At 42.4% G+C, this 19,627-nt stretch overlaps 1 protein-coding gene across 1 annotated transcript in view; it reads right to left on the bottom strand.

Annotated features, from left to right (window-relative positions):
• Positions 1-6,099: 6,099 nt before the first annotated feature.
• KIAA1328 (KIAA1328 ortholog) overlaps positions 6,100-19,627 on the bottom strand; it is a 172,689-nt gene continuing 159,161 nt past the window's right edge. The window contains exon 11 of the mRNA XM_030968195.1: positions 6,100-9,368. Within this exon, the coding sequence (XP_030824055.1) occupies positions 9,152-9,368 (217 nt within the window). The 3' untranslated portion in view covers positions 6,100-9,151. The remainder of the gene's footprint in view (positions 9,369-19,627) is intronic.

Below are 19,627 nucleotides of genomic sequence, written 5' to 3'. Positions count from 1 at the left end.
AATTAGCCTCATTTCCCCTCCTCCTCTCCCTCCGCCCTGCTGGAATCAATCCTTGTCCTGGCATTTTAAAGGGCAATGTGCACGTTTTATGGCTGTCCCCTATAAAACCATTCTACATGATAACACATCCAGCCCTTTATTAGGGACGTTTGGCAAGTTTATTAGCCAGACATTTTTCTGCGCTGACAGATGAGGTCCTGCCATCACTTCTCTGAGCACGAGAGTCCCTCCCGTCGCCTCCTCCCCTTTCCAGAGCTGTCCAAGCCCGCGATGCCAGCAGCCCACAGACATCCTCGGTGCACCATCAGCCCCCTCCCTGGGCAGCTGAAGTCCTCCCTGTCCTACACCTCACCTGCAGCCAGGTGAGGAGCAGCAGCAGGACCATCCCCTTCCCCCAGGAACTAGCAGCATTTAATTACCCTCTGCCACACCCACCAAAGAGCTATTGACCCTTCAGAGCCAGGAAAGTGCTCCTGGCTCCGTGCACAGGCATCCAGAGGGGCAGACTTTCACATCATGGCGGGACAGCTCCTAAAGTCTCTACAGCAAGGCTGTGCCTGGAGGAGCTGGAAGGTTTTTTAGGTATCTCAGGGGGTAACTGCTCTCATCAGACACCAGGAAACCGATTGGCCTTTGTAGTTTGGGCACTGTGATGCTTTGCACGAGTCAACTCCGATCCTAAGGTCACCACAAACATCAGATCTCTGCAGCACTCCATGATGAGATGAAGCTGGGACACAAGTTCAGCAGATGTTACATGAGGCACAGGGGCTCTGCTTCCCAAAAAAGCCCGAACTGTGCTGCCAAAGTGGGTTTGTCTCAGCCCTCGGATGCTGACGCCACCGAGGCTGTGTCTGTGCCAGCTCCTCCTCCCTGTGAAGCTTGGAGGATTTGATGTAAAGCCAGCTGCAAGTTTTATTGTCCTGTGCTCACAGCTGTCCATGTGTGTAACAGTGAGCAAAAGGGTCAGCAGTGGTTTAATGGGGGGTCAGGGATTAAGAACAGAGACTGGAATTTATCTGAGTGCTTACCTGGTGCCTCCTCGCCACACTCCAGGGCCACTGGCCACCACTGAGGGTCTGCTCCCCACACACCAGCACAGCCAGAGGGGATGAGTGCCTGGTGAAAGGGAGCAAGCAAACCTCTGGCTCAGCTCTCATCCCAGTCAGGCTGTTGGGCAGTCACCCTCCCAGGTCATGGCAGATGATCCTTCTCACCTTTCAGGTGTTTGTTGCAAATTAAAATGGGAGGCAAATGCAAGGCCATGTTGTGATTCCCACCCTGCAGGGAGCCTCCCACCCAGCTGTGGTTTCAGTCACTGATTTTGAACCCTTGCTGCTGTTTAACCCAGGGCAGGGCCACGGGGAGCAGTGGTGGGCTCCCTGTAGCTTCCAGCCCCCCTGCCCTGTGTTGGTTCACATGTCACATTCCCAGGCTGTGTTATTCTTAAGTGCTGTAAATCTCTCACTATTATTCTCCCACTTGATATAGTGAGCTGTGTCATTTTGAAAGGAAATACATAACAGTATATTAAAGAAATCATGGATCTCCTCATTCATGTTTAAAACAAATTTATTACAATGTAAGAAACCCTGAATAGCATGAATTTATTATAATGATTTAAGGCTCCTGGCACTTGAGTTAAAAATGTCTCTCAATAAATAACTTTCCCTTGAAAACACAGCAAATTAATATAGTTTACCATTTCCAAAGTTATATAAATCCAAGAGGCTTAAATCAACAGTACGCTGGATAAGATTACTGTTGCTCAGCCACAGACTGGTATCACAGCTCAGAGGGATGGAAAAATTGGTGAAAAATGAATGGCTTTTTTTTTTTTTCCTTTTCTTGGTCACCTTTCTCTCCTTTCCACCACCCTAGGCTATGTCTGCTCTGTGAAAGTCAGACTAATGTGAAACGGATGACAGCAGCTGTGGCCTTTGCACACAGGTATCATTAAAACAGAGCGGCTACTCCGCCACCAGACTCAACAAGCACCGCTCTGATATTTCCCCAAAGTGCCTCCAACAAACACAGCCCCTTGCTTTCCACAGCAGTGTTTTAATTTGGCTGCGACCCAGGAGCTGAGATGTCTCCAGCTTGGCTGCCTCCAATCCTGCTGCAGTCTCCCAAGTCCAGAGCAAACACGGGGTTATAAAAAACTGCCTGGACACTGACCCTGGCCCCAGTGCAGGACCACATGTGGATGAACTAGGAAGGGAAGCAAAACCCCACACGTGGCTGTAGCCATCAGTGGGACTGGCAGGCTTTTGCCTGGCCCAGAACTTGCTCCAAAGAGCTGTCTGTGGAGCTCAGCAGCTGTTGGGGACAACAGCCTATGCACATCTGTGCCTCCTGGGGAGCAGCACTGTTGTTCAGCTGCATGCACAGCTAGGTGCCAGTTCACAGAGAAAATTTCTCACATCTTCTCCCTCCCCATGGACCTTCCTTCTCCACAGGCCACCCTCCAGGCAGCAGAAAGAGCTCACCATCATCAGCTGAACAACCAGGCAGCCCTTCCCAGGCAGGCCTTTCCCTCAGCAAGGTTTCCTGTGGCTTTTTACTTTATGAAGGCCTAATTTTTTTCTCTTTACTGTCAGCATGTCAATTTTTTTCCACAACATGGGTGATGACTATTTTTTTAAGCAAAGTACAGCACCGGTGACATCCTGACAGCGCCAATACAGCCAGAGTACACCCACCTGAGCTTTTCAACACAGGAACTTAGAGGCTGTTAAGAGTCAGATTGACAGCCTGGGTAAATTCAAGTCCTCTGTTCAGCACACGACAAGGAGTTATTAGAAGCAGACAAGGCTTTCAGGTCATCCAGTCCATCTCCCACCCCACCTTTTAATTGTCTCTCTCACCCATGCTATAAATATCTGACTCCTCTCATCTTGTTTCCTCATTATGTCAATTATAGCAGTCCCTGATCATTTTTATTACTCCTCACTGCGATCTCTCCAATCTGCCAGTAAGCTCTCTGGTAATGAGATTCCTGTGCTAAAGCCACAAGTGCAAATAGAGGGGCACCAGCTCCACTGACAAGGAGCCATTTCCTCTGCAATTCAGAGATGTCATTGCCTCCCCACCTGCAGCTCAAAAGTCTTCTCGTCTGTTTTTGTTGCTATCATTGCCTTGTGCTTTGTTCACTCTTCTCCTTCTGAGAGTTTATGTTGTCTGGGTCTCCCCCATCCCATCAAGAATGTGCCTGGCAGATTGTTACCAAGGTGTCTGAGTTCACAGGTACAGCACCCACAAGTTCATGCTCTGTCCCAAACTGAGTCCTGCAATCTTTTTCTTTCCTGCTTGATATTTCCATTTCACGTTATTCTTTCCTCCTCAACTCTTCTAAATTTAGCAGGGCTTTCTGGTTTCACTTCTTACTCAATTCCTGCTTCAGGAAACAGAACCACAATCTGAAATGCAACCAGACCTGGTACTCAGCCCAGTACATCAAAAAAAAAAACAAACAAAACACCACAAAACAAAACAAAACAAAAAAAACTCCTAAAAGGCAAAAAGGTACAGAAATGAGGCCACACTGTCACCATTTCACATCAGCAGCACTGGAACTGGGTATCCTGCTCTAGTGTAAACCTTTCAAGATGCATAAATGCTAGACAAAGTTCAAAAACAGGCCCTCCAAATCATCCAGAGGCTGAAAAAGGCATTAGGACACAAGGCCATCTCAACAAAGAGAAGGCTCGACCAGGAATTTATTGCTCCCTTTGGGGTACTCAGTCTGGCTATATGGCAACTTTGTAATCCTGCTTCTAGAGGCGCAACAAAGTCCAGCAGCTGGAAATTCAGGTAGACAACCTCAGCCTCAAAATAAGGCAGTTTTGTAGCAGCAAGAATAATCGCATGCTGGAAGATTTTGACAAGGCACTTTTAAAATTTCAATGCAACTTTCTCGTAGTCATTTCTAATTCAAGAATGAACTACATTTTGTGTCTGTGAATTCATCTTGTCCTTTTCTTCATTATCAGGTGGAGAAGTTCTCACTCTGTTTTTAATGCTCACAATACTCAACACTTTGTGTTTGGGCAGCTGCTATAATCAAACCCATGCTTCAAGGTTATAATGTAGCTGCCAGTAAGCACCAGGAAGTATACCTTTTCTTCAGCTTTTCACTTTCCTTTTGTCTGGAGACAGGAGACCAGAAAGAATGAACTCACACTGGTTATTGCATGCTCTGAGTGAAAATTATTTTGTTTTACATACTCAGGATGAATCCTGAACCAAGGCTCTCACTGCAGCTCATGGATTAGGTCATCTCCTGGGACCACCAGGGCGTCTCTCACCTCACAAATGTCAGGACCTCACCTCTTAGTGACATCTGAGTTTCTCCAGTTTGCTCCCCAATGCCTTCAAGCCTCAGAATACATGAAGTCTGAGAGCTTCAGCTTCTGTTCAATAGGAATGTTTGGCCCCCATGTTTCTGCTCTTACAGATTACAGTTCACAGACATATTTTGGTGGACACCTCCAGTGCCTTCTGCTGTGGGCACTCATACAGGTCACAGCCCCTCTGAGATGTGGTGCTAAACACAGTGCAGCACAGAACCCACAGAACCCTGTGAAGGGAGGCAAATTGGCTTCCCCCCCACCCAGCCCATCCTTTTCCTGCAGCTGGGATGCTCTTCCACCCCCATTAACAAATGCAGGAGTCCTCAAGCACCAACACTGACCAGGCCAAGCTGGGTTTCTTGCTGTTTTTTAGCTGAATTCTGCTTTCAAACACCCTAGTTAGGGATCACCACGAAAGCTCTGCTGCACAGCTATGCCAGAGATGCTCGAGCTAGATGTCTCAGCTACACGGAGTCACAATATTGTAACCATTTATTGTCACTGTGAGCAGACAAGCCTTCCAATGATGCAGGGAGCAGATCTGGATCGGGAGAGGCATTTTCCAGAGGAAAGCCACCCAGTCAGAGCAGACTACATTGCTTCTGCTGGTTTAAATCACCTCATTCAATATTCTGTGTTGTCTTATGTAGCATGCAGTTATGTAAATTTATAAATCATACACTAATTAGCACACAATTTCATAAATTTAGTAACAGTGAAAAAGGAGGTTTCTAACTAACCAGGCTGTCCTCTCTCCCCCACAGATGGTACAAATTCAAACACAGCCTGGAGGTCATATTTGAAAAATCTCTGCTGCAACTTCTAGAGTTTAACCCCAGGCTCACATGCACTTTCAAGGGCTGTCTTTTGGATATCTCAGGCTCAATCTCTCTGAAGTGCAGCTAAGCTGATTTCTCTCCTTCCTTAACACCAAACTTCCACAGCTCACTGGATCACTGCAAATTTTATTTGTTTATTCTGATTCTTGCTCTCCAGTCTCCTATTCTTCAGCCATCTAAGTCCCCATCCCTTGCAAGCAATTAAGTTCAGTCCATGCCCTGGGTTATACCTGGGTTCTGCACAGTTGCTCTCCATGTGCTCTGGCCTCCCTGTCCAGCTACTCTAAAAGGGAGATGCTAAAGTTAGGTCAAGGTAATTTCCTTCTTTCCCTCATTTGCCAAGCATGCCGTGGACAGTAGCTCCTCAAATACAGGAACATAATTTGGAAAAGGGTGTGGAGTTGTAAGGCTCTTATGGGAACCAGCGTTTGAAAACATTTCTCACTTTAAGATACAAGCACACAATTGTCCTTCACCTGCTTATTCTAGTTTAACAACTCGTCCCTGCCCTCTGGCTCACTCCCACTTCATCTCCACCTTTGGCACAGTTATCTGCCTTGCATCTTTGTCCTTTCTTGCCTTCATCCTTTCTTCCTTACTCTTTAATTCACTTTTTTTTGTCCCAAAACATGGTGCTGGCTCTTCAATTCTCTTCTCCTTTGTATTTTGAGACCTCTCTCTTATTTCATGCTCCAAAGGAGGCCTTGCTCCTTCTCACAGTAACACCCATGTCCTGGAGAGGAAGAGAAGGCTTAAAACAAATTCTTCATGCATCTTAGCAAATTGGAGACTCACAACATAATATGATGTGATGTTGTGGGAAGTAGAACACATTGTCAATGGCAGTATTGACAGCTGAGCTGGACAAAAATCAGAAGATAAGCCAAATAAAAGTCTGGAAGAATAAATTAAACCCCCAGATAATTTATTAGATTAAGACTTCACATACACATATAAATACGTGCTCAAGATAGGATTCAACAGCAAGACTGGAAAGGCTAGAAATGAAAAGGGCGTGATTATTACAGGTCTGTGATGTGCAAGGTGCACAAAAGCAATAACTACACAAACAGCCAGCAAGTGTGTCTGCACAAACCACGTGGGAAGAACGCAAACTGAAGGTGTGGGTAGGAGCCTTAGCAGCAGTCACGTTACTCCACAAAGCCCCATGGAAAACACAGCCTGATGTGCAGCTGAAGGATATTCACTGGGAACACTCTGGACAAACAGTCTGTGCTGGACCAACTCCCCAGCAGCAGCTCCCAATATAGAAGCTCAAACTTAAAAGGACACTGTCACATCATTGCTTTTGCTAGTTTAATTTTTGCATTTCCTCTACTGTTTTAGCAGATGGAAAACAATTCCCCTCCCAGTACCAACTACTGATTTTGTCCTTTCCTATTTGACAATCATTGATTTTTTTTCTAAGGCTATAAATGTTTTAATAACTTCAACTTTGTAGTGCCTCATGGCAAAATATCGTTGCTTGCGCTGACTGCTAAACACTACTCCTAATGCACTGCTGATAACTAGAGCAAGAGCCAGCATTATAAAAAATTACTTTCCACAGGGTCTATGAAATTAATAGCTTTTGTTTCTTTTGTCCACATCTCATAGAGAGTTAAAGCATACAGCTCTTCACCCATCAGGTATTTCAACCATCTTTTACTAGAAAACTTTGATTCACAAAAGTGTGCCCCCTGTATAGGTCTGACTGACAGACACCACCTTCAGCATAGAGCCCACAACCCTGACAATGTCCTTTTAAAAAGAGCTACAACCAAAAAATATAGATTCAAACCAAAAGTCACCTTGAGAAGTAGAATTTTTTAAGTGATCATAAGAAATCTCAAAGCATTAAATATTGGCACCCACAAAAGAATCAAAGAACAGAATGCTCCCATGGAGTGTTCTCAACACAAAGGCACCTTTCAAGAAATATACATGTATTTTTTGTTGTTTTGAAAGGTCAGTTAGCATTTATCAGAAAAGGCAATTAAAGTTTCAGTCAAACTGGAAAAGAGACAAGAAGCAATTGGACTGAAATCAGAGAACTCTTTCTCTATAAATGCCAACACTTAAAAAAAACACCAGCAAAGCTAAAAAAACACCATGAAACAACCCCAAACTCTAAGGTCTATGTGACGGTTATCCCCAAATTTCCCACTGGTCCTATTGTGGTTTTCTCTTCTTTCTCCTCCTTTTTCCTGACCTCCTTAAGCAGCAGACTACTCAGCCAACAGAATAAGAAAACTTATGTTCCCATCTGCTCTACCTGAGCCAGGGCACTGAATACATCTTTGGGGCTCTTAGCAGAAACCTGGGCCTTCACAGGCTCAGGGAGTAGAACAAGAGGGACATTTAAGAACAGATGGACATATTCCATAAAACTGTAAAACCCCACTAAAAGCAGGACAGACCATCCAGGGACTTGCCACAGCAGTAATTTTCTGGTCCAGCAATGCTGCTTTCCTCCTTTAAACTCCTCCAAGCAGCTTTTAAAATTCAGCTGGGATGCACAGAAAGGATATCACCTAATTTGTGACTAAGACTAGGCCTGAACGAAGCAGCCCAGAGTAACCTGAGGTTCTTCTTCCCCTTCTCTCTCCTTTTGTTCACTGATGGAGCACAGTGCTGCCAGGGGCTGCGGTGCTCTCATCTGAGATCCACCTTGCAGAGCATCACACATTGCACAGGAGCAGCGTAGGGAGGCAGGCAGCAGCCATACCCCAAGCATCAGTACAGCAACTCAACCCAGCCATTAAGATAAGCAGGGTTGCCTAAAAAGACTGTCTGAAAAGCAGTACTGGCCCAGGAAGTGGTGTTTGGGAGCAAATGGCCTAGAACTTGCCCGTACTGGATCAATTCTACCTTTCCCCTGCTGCAATTTTACTGTGCAAAATGAGTATTTTAGTCTCATATTTCTAGGAACACATGCCGGTGGCTACTGTTACAATAAAATATGAACACTGCATTGTGGAGAAAATGACCATTAATCCTGTAATGTGCAGTCATTTTTACCAATTCGGCACATTTCTTTAAATAACCAAGTACATGCAGTAGATGGAAATGCATTTAAATAAACTGAAATAGATACAGTATGAATAATTAAAGCTGGCAGGAAAGTGTGCATTGTGAGCTGCTAGTGGAAATAATTACTGATTTGTCTTATTTACAATGGAGCCTGGATGCAGGATCAAAATAGTGCAAGTTAGTGAAAATGTCTTAAGACTGCTCTTATACTAGCACTACTATGTATTTCATCTTGAAAAGTACATCAAATAGGTTTTGGATCTCTACAATGTCTGACTCTGCTCAGCTGTTCCAGGGTTACGTTACTCAGCACATAAACTCTGTCAAATAGCACTGATTTAAAGAGGAATATAATTCAAACCTGTGCCTAGTACATCAACCTGCAACATCATCTATTAACATTATCAGACACTGTAGAGCTGAGCTTACGATATATCCCCTAAAAACTCAGTGTGTTAAATATCAGAATGTTGAAGGAAAAAGTAGATCATAAAATCAGAGAAAAAGTACTAAAGTGCTTGCACCTTTATAATATGCCAGGTTTTAAACAGACTTGTTTAATTAGAAAATAATCTACTTTGAACATGCTGGTTGTTGAATGTTAGGCAGTTCTTGCAAACTGCTTTAGAGCGAAAAAAATCAATAATGAAATATACTTCCGATATAAGGCTGGCAAAACTGTGGCTTCAATGTATTAGAAAATGTTGTAGACTTTAAAAAAATGCTATTGTAAATTGATTACTTGGCACATGAAAGGTTTAGGAAAAAAGTTAACACTTTCTGATTGGTGTACCCCAACAATATACTTGCATCATGATCACTAAATCCAAAATTAACCTGGATGCTAATTAGCTATGTTTTAGAAGAGGGAAAACAAGCAGTGATCACTCAAAAAATTTCAGAGGAGGTGTAGACCAAGGAGTAGTGTCAAATGAAGAAGATCTCCTCGAGGAGCCGACTCTCCTCCAGCTCATCTGCTCTGCTCCTGGGGCTGCAGGGGCTCTGGCACCAGGAGGAGGACAGCCTGTGGCTCACACAGCAGGGCGGGTGCGGTTTGTTCCTGTCACAAGGTTCCCAGCAGAGCTGTCCTGGAGCTGATTTTGGGCTCATAGACTCCACCAGGTCAAGAAGAGAGGCTTGGTACCTACAGAAACACACCAAGAAAACAGAGCTCTGTTAAGATCACAGCACCATGTAGGAATTGCATCCAGTTTTCCTGCCTCCATAAATCAGACCAGACCTAGATTTGTTTGACAGGGGCCACTGGCACAGAACGAATTTTGCTGTATGGACTCCTGTCAGCAATGACAACACAGAGGTACTGAAAAAGTGGCAAGCAAAGCACGGGTGCTCAGGTTATTTTAGGCTGTTTCATCAGCTTTTCCTTTTGAGGTGTGTAATGTTGTAGTTGCACTCTGGAGACTGAACACAGACCTCAGAGAGATGACAGCCAAATACACCAAACAAGGCAGACCCAGATGCTGCACTCTTTTTTTGAATAAACCTCTACACTTGATTTAGTTTCTCAGGGATTTGAAAACAGCAGGAGACTTTATTATTATTATTACCACAAACTACATGTGCTTCCTGTAAATCTCTGTGTACTATATGAAGTCTGTCTGGTGGAAGCAGTGAAGGAATAGAATCTAAGCAAGGCAATACAGAATCAACACTTGAGGCACCAAGAGAAAAGGCAAAGGTTCTAAGCATCACTCAGGCTGTCCTTTCAGTGCAAGCACAGACATGAGGGAAGGCTGCAAGCCAATGTGATCTGGTAATGCTCACTGAATAATGGCTGGTACTTGAGACAGGGACTTTCTATTAATATTCACAGGAGACAAAACCTGATCTAAATACCAGCACAGGATTGATCACTACAATATATTTCCTCCTGTCCAATTTTAAATGTCTTAAACAATACCATTTCCACTGCTTCCCTAGGGAGCCTTCTCTCCAGCGATCTCTCAGTGACATGTAAGAGATATCACTCCAGAGTTTTACCCAAAAGTCCCTTTGTTCCATGCTGTTGTTAGCACCAACCTGCCTGATGTTCCCAACCCTAAAGTGATTCACACATTCGAAGGCTTCCATCCACAAAACATTATTCACATTATTCACCCAAATGAAACTATCAGTACAGGTGATTGGATAAATAGGGTGTCTCTCTTGTAAGCAAATAGTTCATCTATAGCACGAGGAGACATCTCAAGCTGCTATCTTCTTTGAAAAAAGCCTCTGTTTTTAGTTTTGTAACTGTAAGAACCTAGAAAGACTAAGCAATTAAGACAGCTGGGGGAGGTTTCTGAACCCAGATGGGATGAAAAATCCTTAAGAACAAACATCTACAGCAGCTTATGGATGTGAGAGATTAGCAGTGGCCCATGTACCTCCTAAAGGCAGACTCCCACCTGTGCTGTCCAACAGCCTTGTGCAGCAGCAGCAGGCAAAAGGTTTTCCCACCCTGAACTAGCCATGCCATGAAAAACACCCTTCTTGATCTCCGCAACTAAGTGCTACATGCCATCCATCACCAGAACACCGTCACTGAATCATTTAGACTGGAAAAGACCTCCAAGACCATTGAGTCCAACCTTTGACTGGTCACTGCCCTGCCAACCAGACCAGAGCACTGGGTGCCACGTGTGGTCATTTCCTGGAAGCCACCAGGGATGGAGACTCCCCCGCCTTGCCAGGAAGCCCATTCCAGTGCCTGACATGACAAGTTACTTCACCCATGACAAGGTAACTCATTGTTATGTCTGAGACACAGAACCATTCCCTCAGCTCAAACGAGTTAGCAGTGGCACTGATGGGTTAATACCAATGTTAATGGTGACTACTGAAGCTATGCTATAAAAGCTATTTCTTTCAATATTTATTGTTTCTTCCAATCTGATGGTCAGTGTCATTTCTATTACAGTCTGACTTGACACTACTGCCTAGCAGGGCTCTCTCCTGTTTGACTGCAGGTTGTTTCATTTTCCTGCGGATGTGTTAGATTTAATCTCACTCACAATAAAAAAGCTAATTTGCAAATTTCTTTTCCACATTTTAAGCTTGTCTTTCTATTATCTAAGTAGCAAATTATTAGTGGTTCAAAATGAAAAAACACAGCTTTTGTTTCAACTGCATCTTGTTCATGGCTAACCCTAAGCAAACGTGATGTCTTTTAGTTACTCAAATGAAAAAGTTCAGAAGGACGTGGAGTTTTGGGTAGCCAAAACAGATCATTTTAGAGAAATCTGTTGTTTGTACTATCATTCAGAAAGTACCCTTTAAAAACTGAAACTCCTCAAAGATATTTCCAACATAAAATGGAATAAGCTGCACTGATAGCAAGAACTAGCGCACAGATATATGAGATTTTTCACGTGGACAAAGTTTAAGGCTAGACTCTATATAGATACATACATATGGTTTGAACCCCAAAGAAACCCAGCTAACACACACACTGCTTTCATTAGCCACACCTAAAACTTCTTTTTAGATTAATCTAGTCTAGCATACAAATGCTTATCTCCTCTGACGGTCGTGCTATCATAAAATTTCAATTTGTCCAGCAGCCACATGCAATCACAGATTAGGCAGGGGAAACCAAACCACCCAGTGCATTTACAGCAAACGTGCAGGCCCTAGATTTCAGCAGTACCTTCGAGTTCATTTCTTCTGCAAGTTTATCTAAGTTTTACAGCATTTCTGCTATCAGGAAGGCTAAATGATTTGGCAGATTACAAGCGCAGCAAATAGCAAAGATTATGTAAAAGACCAGGTGTTGTAAATCAGTCTATTTGACACCATAGTTATATATGCAATAAAGTGAATGAACTCTGCTAACAGTGCACTATCTGATAAAGAGAATGCTCCTTGCAGGTATTTAGTGTTTAATCCCAGGATAATGGTTTGCCGGGTTCGTCTAAGTAACATCAGACAGCATCTGGCTGGAGGCAACAGAGTACACCTAGAATGGTTTGAAACTTGCAAAGACAATTTTCTCACAATTTATTTGTAACCCAATATTTAAAAAGACACAGTCAGAATGCTTGAATACAACTTTCTCTAAAGCCAGAGTATGTATTCTTTGCATGACTTGAATAAAAAAAATAAGTAAAACCAGGCTTTATTATTATTATTACAATGCTTAATGGCTTCAGTGAAGTCAAAGTTACAGGATCACCCACACAAGAGTCAGAACATTTCAAACAGAAAAAATGATTTGGCAAACTTGGTTTGCAAATAGTGAATGCTCTTTTAAAGGAAACTAATGCCAAGGGTTCCCTTGTGTTGTTACTGCTTCCAGACAAGAAAAAAATATCAACATTCTGCAGAAGTACCAGCACTGTACATTAAGCCACATACAGAAATTCCTCACATATAGATGTTCAACCAAGCAACCAAATGTCCCATCAGTGTGCTTACACACATTTTCTTTGATAGGTTTTGCCCTCCCAACAGAAGGAAAATGGCATGGGCAACTGTCCCTTTAAGGATGGTGATAATTCAGTCTGTCCTCAGTTTTTTGGTACATTTGCCAGTGTGCTGGAGGTCAGTGAGCAAGGGGAGTGTAACCCAGGTTCTTGTTAATGAATCTCTTGGAGTACATTAGAATGAAATGTCACATAGTCCAATGGGTTAAAATACACTCAGGCTCAGTGGTAATGCCCAGGTACCTCCCCTAAGTGGGGGGGAACTTTCATTCCTCTGCTGGAAGGCCCCAGAAACTAGTCTGGGGGCACTTAGGGAGTCTGATAATTTTTGTTCCTTTCTCAGGGATTGCCTCTCATTTGAGCCAATAATGCTCCATCAGATCTTCCCTGGGGGGAAGAGGGCAGTTTAACAACTGAGGGAGTTATGTAAGGAAGAGCAATTAGCATTGCAAGAAGCACCATCTTGCCTTGCAGGATCCAGGCTGTGATAGTTCACCTCTTCTGTCTCATGCAGACTAGCACATGTACACCCCAAACCTCATGTCCTCCCTCAAGAGATGCAAACCTGGCCTCCGCAAAGCACCCTGGCACCTCCACAAATGGGCAAATGTTATGAGTCATTAATCATTAATAGTCCAGTCTCTCACAGCATCTCCGCAACAGACTGGAAAATAATCTCTTTTTTTGACACTTCTCCCATGTATACTTTTTCATCTAACTTTAATGAGCTTGAAAGTCTGCATGTTTCATCATGGGAGAAGAAAATTTCTAAGGTCTACAAGTTTGCATTAGAAGTCTAACTATTCAGACAGATAAAGTTTGGTGAAAGCAATCTTCTAAAGTCTCCAAAAAATTAATCAGGAGACAGAACACTAAGAACTAGTGTACAAAGTAGAAGGAAGGCAGGACCATAGGCAAGAGAATAGAGACAAAAGTAGGGAGACTAGACCACAGTAAGCTTTGAAGCTCTTCTTTCAATGAAGAACTTTCACCTTTGCTTTTATTGTACAACATAAAACTCCAAATACAGCTCACGGAGCAGCAAAGAAATGCTCAGTCTGGGAGGCTGGTACAGCAGGGATCAAGCTGGTCCAGTTGGGTCAGAGCAGAACTGTGACCTGGGTAGCAAAATCCACCCTGGTCAGGCATTGCACAGTGCTGTGAAAGCATTCCGTTCATCTCCTCTGCATTACTAAAACAGGCTGCTAGAATTTTGTCTCCTCAGCTACTAAAACCCTTTTGCAAATTTTATTAGAAACTCTCAGCCTTGGCTCTTAATTAAGTAAGTATCTAGTAGAGTTTATAACTCTTAATGTAAGAGTTTTTTAGTCTATCACTAAGATAACAGGAAACATCATAATCCATTATGATTCAGAACAGATCATTAACCATTCACATTTTAAAAAGGAAAACAAAAATAAACACGAGATGGCACAGTCCCAAATCCCTCTTTCCACAGTGTATCTTTTTCGCTGCTCAAGCAGCAGGAATACAGCTCTCTGAACGCCTACAGGTAAATCTTACTTTGTCCCATGTTTCCTAACTGAATGGGAAGGTAGGCTTTCACATTTTTATGACAACCACACAAATACAGCTGATGCTCTGGGAACCATAAGACCACTCGTATCCAGGATGGTTGGTGAGAAATCACCTGAAACTACTTGGTATTCCTCCTGATAAAACCTACAGAGCAATCAGAGCTCAGACAGTCCCACAATGTACAGTACCTAAAAAATGGTCAGGTTATGCAAGACTGATGCACAGAACATATAACATATATTAGAAAGAACAGTGCTCTTGAAGACCTGCTTGCCTCAACTGGCTGAAGAGTGATGTTTATTTATTTAGACGTTTGGGATATGCCAATGGATTTTTAATGTTTGTCTATTTCCCACTGCTGGTAAAATACATTATATTTCTTACAAAATATATTATATTTCTTACACATCCAATTTTTAAACTACACTATTGTATTTTCACACCATAGAGTCCCACTTAGCTATTGATACCATTTGTTCCTTCCTGAAAAAAAATAGCACAACTTCAACAAGTTTGATATTTGGAGGAGTGACAATCTCCTTATGAGACAAAATAACTAAACTTATTAGAGTCATAAATACTCTGGCAGTAAAATATATGTATATTTCTTTAAACAAGCAGTGTCAGATAATATTTGATCACTATATTTAGAGACATCTTTTCATTTACAGTCTCTGAAAATTTATTCTCCAACCATAAACATGTAGGAAACACATAGAATGTCTCTTTGCAAGGTGATGGCATTTCAACAAAGCATACTGGCAATACAGTTTTGTAGCTGTATAGGCTTACTTTATTTAACTGTATATACCAGAGGAAATAAAAAGGTTTATTTTTATACTACTGCTTATATTTTCAACATAAAGTTCAAAGTGATTTACTAATGTTACATGAATTGCCTTTGAATTACGGTACAGTATTGTGCCTAAGTACAAAGCCTAACACTATTTTGTATTCATAAAACACCACCTGCCCCCAAGCACTTTACAAATGCTAAATACAGCTAAAACCACATTCAAGGGGTAGGGAACAGACCCATTTTACAGAAAATTAAACAGTTTATTGTTATGATAGAGCAAATATCAAATCACTGTTTGACTGGAACAAACAGGGCAAATAAAAGCAGAGGAAAAACAGATGCACATAAGAAGTGGCCTGAGCAGTCAAGCTACCTGAAACATGAAGACACCACACTAGTGATACAACCTGGGGTTATATGGAAGAAACAGCTGATCACCCACACCCAAGCTAACCCAAGCTCTATACGTGAAGGGAAGAACTCAACCCAAATTAAAGGGTCCTAAGCACTTCCTGCCATCTTTAGTCTGGCATCCACAATAACAGCATAAGGATGAGAAATTATCTCCATGGCTCGTCCTTTCAACATCCATGTACCAACCCACTGTCCATAAATTTGCCTGTTTTTTCAACCTGCAGTTTCCAACACATCCTGTGACAGCAAGCTTAGAAGGTTCACTGCTGTTGACAGACATACTTTTGTTTTCTGTTGTAATACCTTGCTAGTTTTCCCTTAAGGACTGACAGCGGTTAGGTCTCTTTCACGTGGTGGAATCTGGTAAAAAACAGCTGCACATTCAATTTATCCACCACCTTCATAATTTTGCACCCCTGATAATTTTCTTAGTCTTTTCCTATCCGCAGTTATTGCTTCTTGGTCTTTCTTTAAATTGCTTCATCCTGCTGATCCAATGAATTGTTCTGTGCACCTTTCCTAGCTACAACTACAGTTTTCTTGAGAGGCAAAGACCAAGCAGAATCAAAATGTGGGTACAGCAAGACCTATGTATCCACAAGCTGTTGAGAATTTCCAGAAAAGTTTGAACTGCACAAATCCTAACCACATACTCTGTAGGCATGGTGCTGATGACTCTTCCCCAGGTAAATTACAGTTTCATTCACTCTGTTTTAATTTGCCTTTCTGGAGTTGTTTGCTACTGAAATATTATTGGGCTACCTGAAAGAACTTGATATCCAAACACACGAATTTATTAGGTCACCCAGGAATTTTTGCTGTTCACTTCTCACTCCAGGTCACTGATGAAGAACCAGGCCAGCGAGTTCCTGGAGGAATCCCTCTGCTAACTTTAAAAAATTAATATTAAGTCACTTTGCTTGCTATCATTTAACCACCAGTAAATCCCTAGAAGGAATTGCCCTCTAATCCAACAGAAACTTGATTTCTTTAGCAATTTTTGGTGTGGAACCTTGGCAAAAGCCTTTTGAAAATCCATAGGGCTGAGCTGATACCTCAGATTCTTTCTTCCCCACTCCCTGCTCTGTGAGAATAATCCAAGTCTTAGCCAGCAGGCTATTTGGCCCAGATGAAACCTAAGATGAATATGTCAATGAACATTAGAGGCTGGGTGGGTAGGAAATGAAAGCTGAGAAAGAGAAGCTGAGAAAGAGAAGCTAATTTTGCAGTCATTCCCTGAAAGACCACACATCTGGATAAGGGAGCTTGTCTTTCATGTGTGAACTGCACCTTCAGTGACCAAACACACCCTGAGGGCATATTCCCATGTACTGAATGTCAAGACACCAAAACTGAAAGAAAGCACAACACAGTGAAGGACAATTCATGTGGCTGAAACATCAAGAGAGGGAACAAGATTAAATTGAGAATTAGAGACAAAGGGACTGTGACAAGCCTAAGATTCCCATTTTACTTTCAAACAGGCAGATACTTCATTGTGGGATACAGGAGGAGGCAAATTTAACAATACTATATATATGTATTTAAAACAAATCCAGGTGGATACATACTTCTCATCTGCAACAGGTCTGTGTCTTCCAAAAGCATTTCAGAGTTTCTTAGTTCTTAAAGAAAAAGATCAGACTGCAGAATATTTCAAAGCAATTAAAAAAAGATATGAGCCTTTTATTTAAAATATATCATACAATGTAAAACAGAATATATTTATACAGTGTCCTCAGCAAGAGCCTCCTGGAGTGCTGTAAAACCCACACCCACGTAATAGAGAGCTTACACTATCAGAGACTTTTAGAGAGCTCTCCGAGGCAGTATTCACAGAATCATAACCTAGAGAAGGAAAAGACTTATTAGACCATCCAGCCCTCTCCCTGCTGACAGAACTGCTCCCTGCAGTGTGCTTCCTCACATTTGTTGCTAACAATCAGCCTCTCTCTACTCTCCTTGGGAAGCCATTCCACAGCCAAATATATCTCATGCTATCATTACCATTATTACTTATTTATGGGCCATGGTATAACCTAAAGGGCCTTGATCAGGATCAGGGGGACCAACTCTAGCACCACTTGTAAGAGCATTCCTCTCTCCAAAAGAGCACACAGTCAAAAGAGGTAAGCCAAAGCCCAGTGGGAAACATATAACATACCATTAAGGAGAACAGAATAGTATGGGAAGTGTCACAAATGTCCCATGAATTTTTGCTTCAGAGTTTGGTGGGAGGGAAAGGTAGGTGTCAAGAATAAGACATCTTTCTGATAGTTACCTAAACAAAGAGGGTTTTCTTCCTCCAAACTTCGCCCTATTAGTTGTGGCTAAAGATTGGCATAGTACAGAGAAATCAGTCTTCTTTTTTTGATGCAAATACACCTTAAGTATTTAAACAATGTTACATTTTTTCATTCTGCTCTAGTCTCAGTCAACATTTACCTGAACCACACGTATTTTAATATTCTCTCATAAATCAATACCTCCAGCATTGCAACAGATTTTGCCACTCTGCTTCCATCTTTGACAATTTTTTTCCAGTAAGCAACCACCCAGAAATAAGCACCATATCCCCTAGAGGGGCTGCACAGAAACAGAGAGGAGATCAGCTCCCTCCAGCACTCACGCAATGCTTGTCTGTGCACATTCAGCCCTTCTGCTGCTGCTTCCTTGCTCCATAGGTCCCTCCCTTACCCGTAGGTCTTGCAGAACAACGAATTCAAAGCCTTGTTTTCTGGGGTAACTAACAATTATCACCAAATTGTGTGGAAAGCAGCATCGGAGATTACAGCCCTTGCACAGGAGAATTTGGAGAGAAGCAGCAGAATTGACTAACAGTATCACATGTCTGCTAACTGAAATGTGATGTGCTTGGCAGTGTTCTAGGATGTTCTCCCTTCCCAGTATAGTACACAAGACCTAAAGAGGACTTGAAAGAGGCTGAGGTCTCTGGTTTGCCCCTGGCTGTTGGCATACCAATCAGTGCCAGTGCTCTAAAGGACACCAGATACACCAACAGCATCTGAAAAAACTTGAGCCCTAAGGCAGGGCTGATAAAGACATTTTTTCCCCCCCAGTTTTCATCCTGGCTTCACCTATGGTAGTATCCAAGCAGCTGTCATTACTGAAACAGAGTTACTGCTGCTCTCATTCCTCCTTGCTACACAAGCAGGACATTTTCACTTACTTGCTCCTCAGAGACCAACACCTGCTTTCCTCACCTTTCCACATTCCCATCTCAATGCTCCCCATCCAGTTATCCTACCTCTTTGCTGCTGGTAACTCAGCCTTTGTTATTTCCCCATTGGACTCAGACCCTGCTGCCCTGTTACCAACCTGCCAAATAAAATTCAAAGCGCTGCTTCATTGTTTTTGTCTCTGTGTGTTTTTAGTAGTTAAATAATAACTAACTAACTAACTAACCAACCAACTAACTAACTAACTAACTAACTAAAGACCAAGAATAAGAAACACCACAGATCATTTATTTCAAGGTATGGCTGCAGGCTGCAGCTGAATTGGCATAACTGAGGTTGTAATAATTCTGGAAGGGGGAGGGTGAACTACAACGTGAGTGCTGGGAAGTAAAGAAACCTTTTAAATCAGATCTGCCAGTGACAGAAGAATAATTTAGAATGAAGTTTTTGTACAAAAGAGAGAAATTACAGAACCAGGTAACTACCACAGAGTTTAACAACCACCTTCCGCAATCACTCTGTTTGTATTGTCCTTCTCTTCCCTCCCACACAGCTGTTTCTGTGTCATCAAGTCTGAAAGCCCTTCAGATCAGAAAATGAACCTTGGTGTATGTACAGCACCTGGGGCCCTGATTCTGCTGTGATATTACATAACAACTTTGCACTTCAGAGCACACTTAGCTTTTATTCCTTTTAAGCACTCTATCATCACAGCACATCTTCAGCAAGATCTTCACCCTTTGTTGTTCTGGGCCAAAACCAAGCTGTCATCATCTTTTCTGCCATACTTCATCCCCCTACACCTCCTGCCTTAACAGCCTTTCTTTTCAATTTTTTTACTCTTACAAGTTTGTCCCCAAGTATCCTTCCCCTCAAAGCGAACTCTAATTCAATGAATCATCTTCAAAATTGTGCCTTTTCTTTTATAATATACCAAAGCCTCTGACAAAGGGTTGCATATGTAAGTCATGGTATAGTCCTGCACCTCCTCTCTGCCAGTCTCAGTGCTGCTCCCCAGTTTTGATTT

This window comes from Camarhynchus parvulus, chromosome Z (genome assembly GCF_901933205.1).
Source record: "Camarhynchus parvulus chromosome Z, STF_HiC, whole genome shotgun sequence".
Taxonomy (NCBI): domain Eukaryota; kingdom Metazoa; phylum Chordata; class Aves; order Passeriformes; family Thraupidae; genus Camarhynchus; species Camarhynchus parvulus.
Note: the sequence above shows the minus strand (reverse complement) of the source record. Positions and strands in the feature narration are given on the sequence as shown.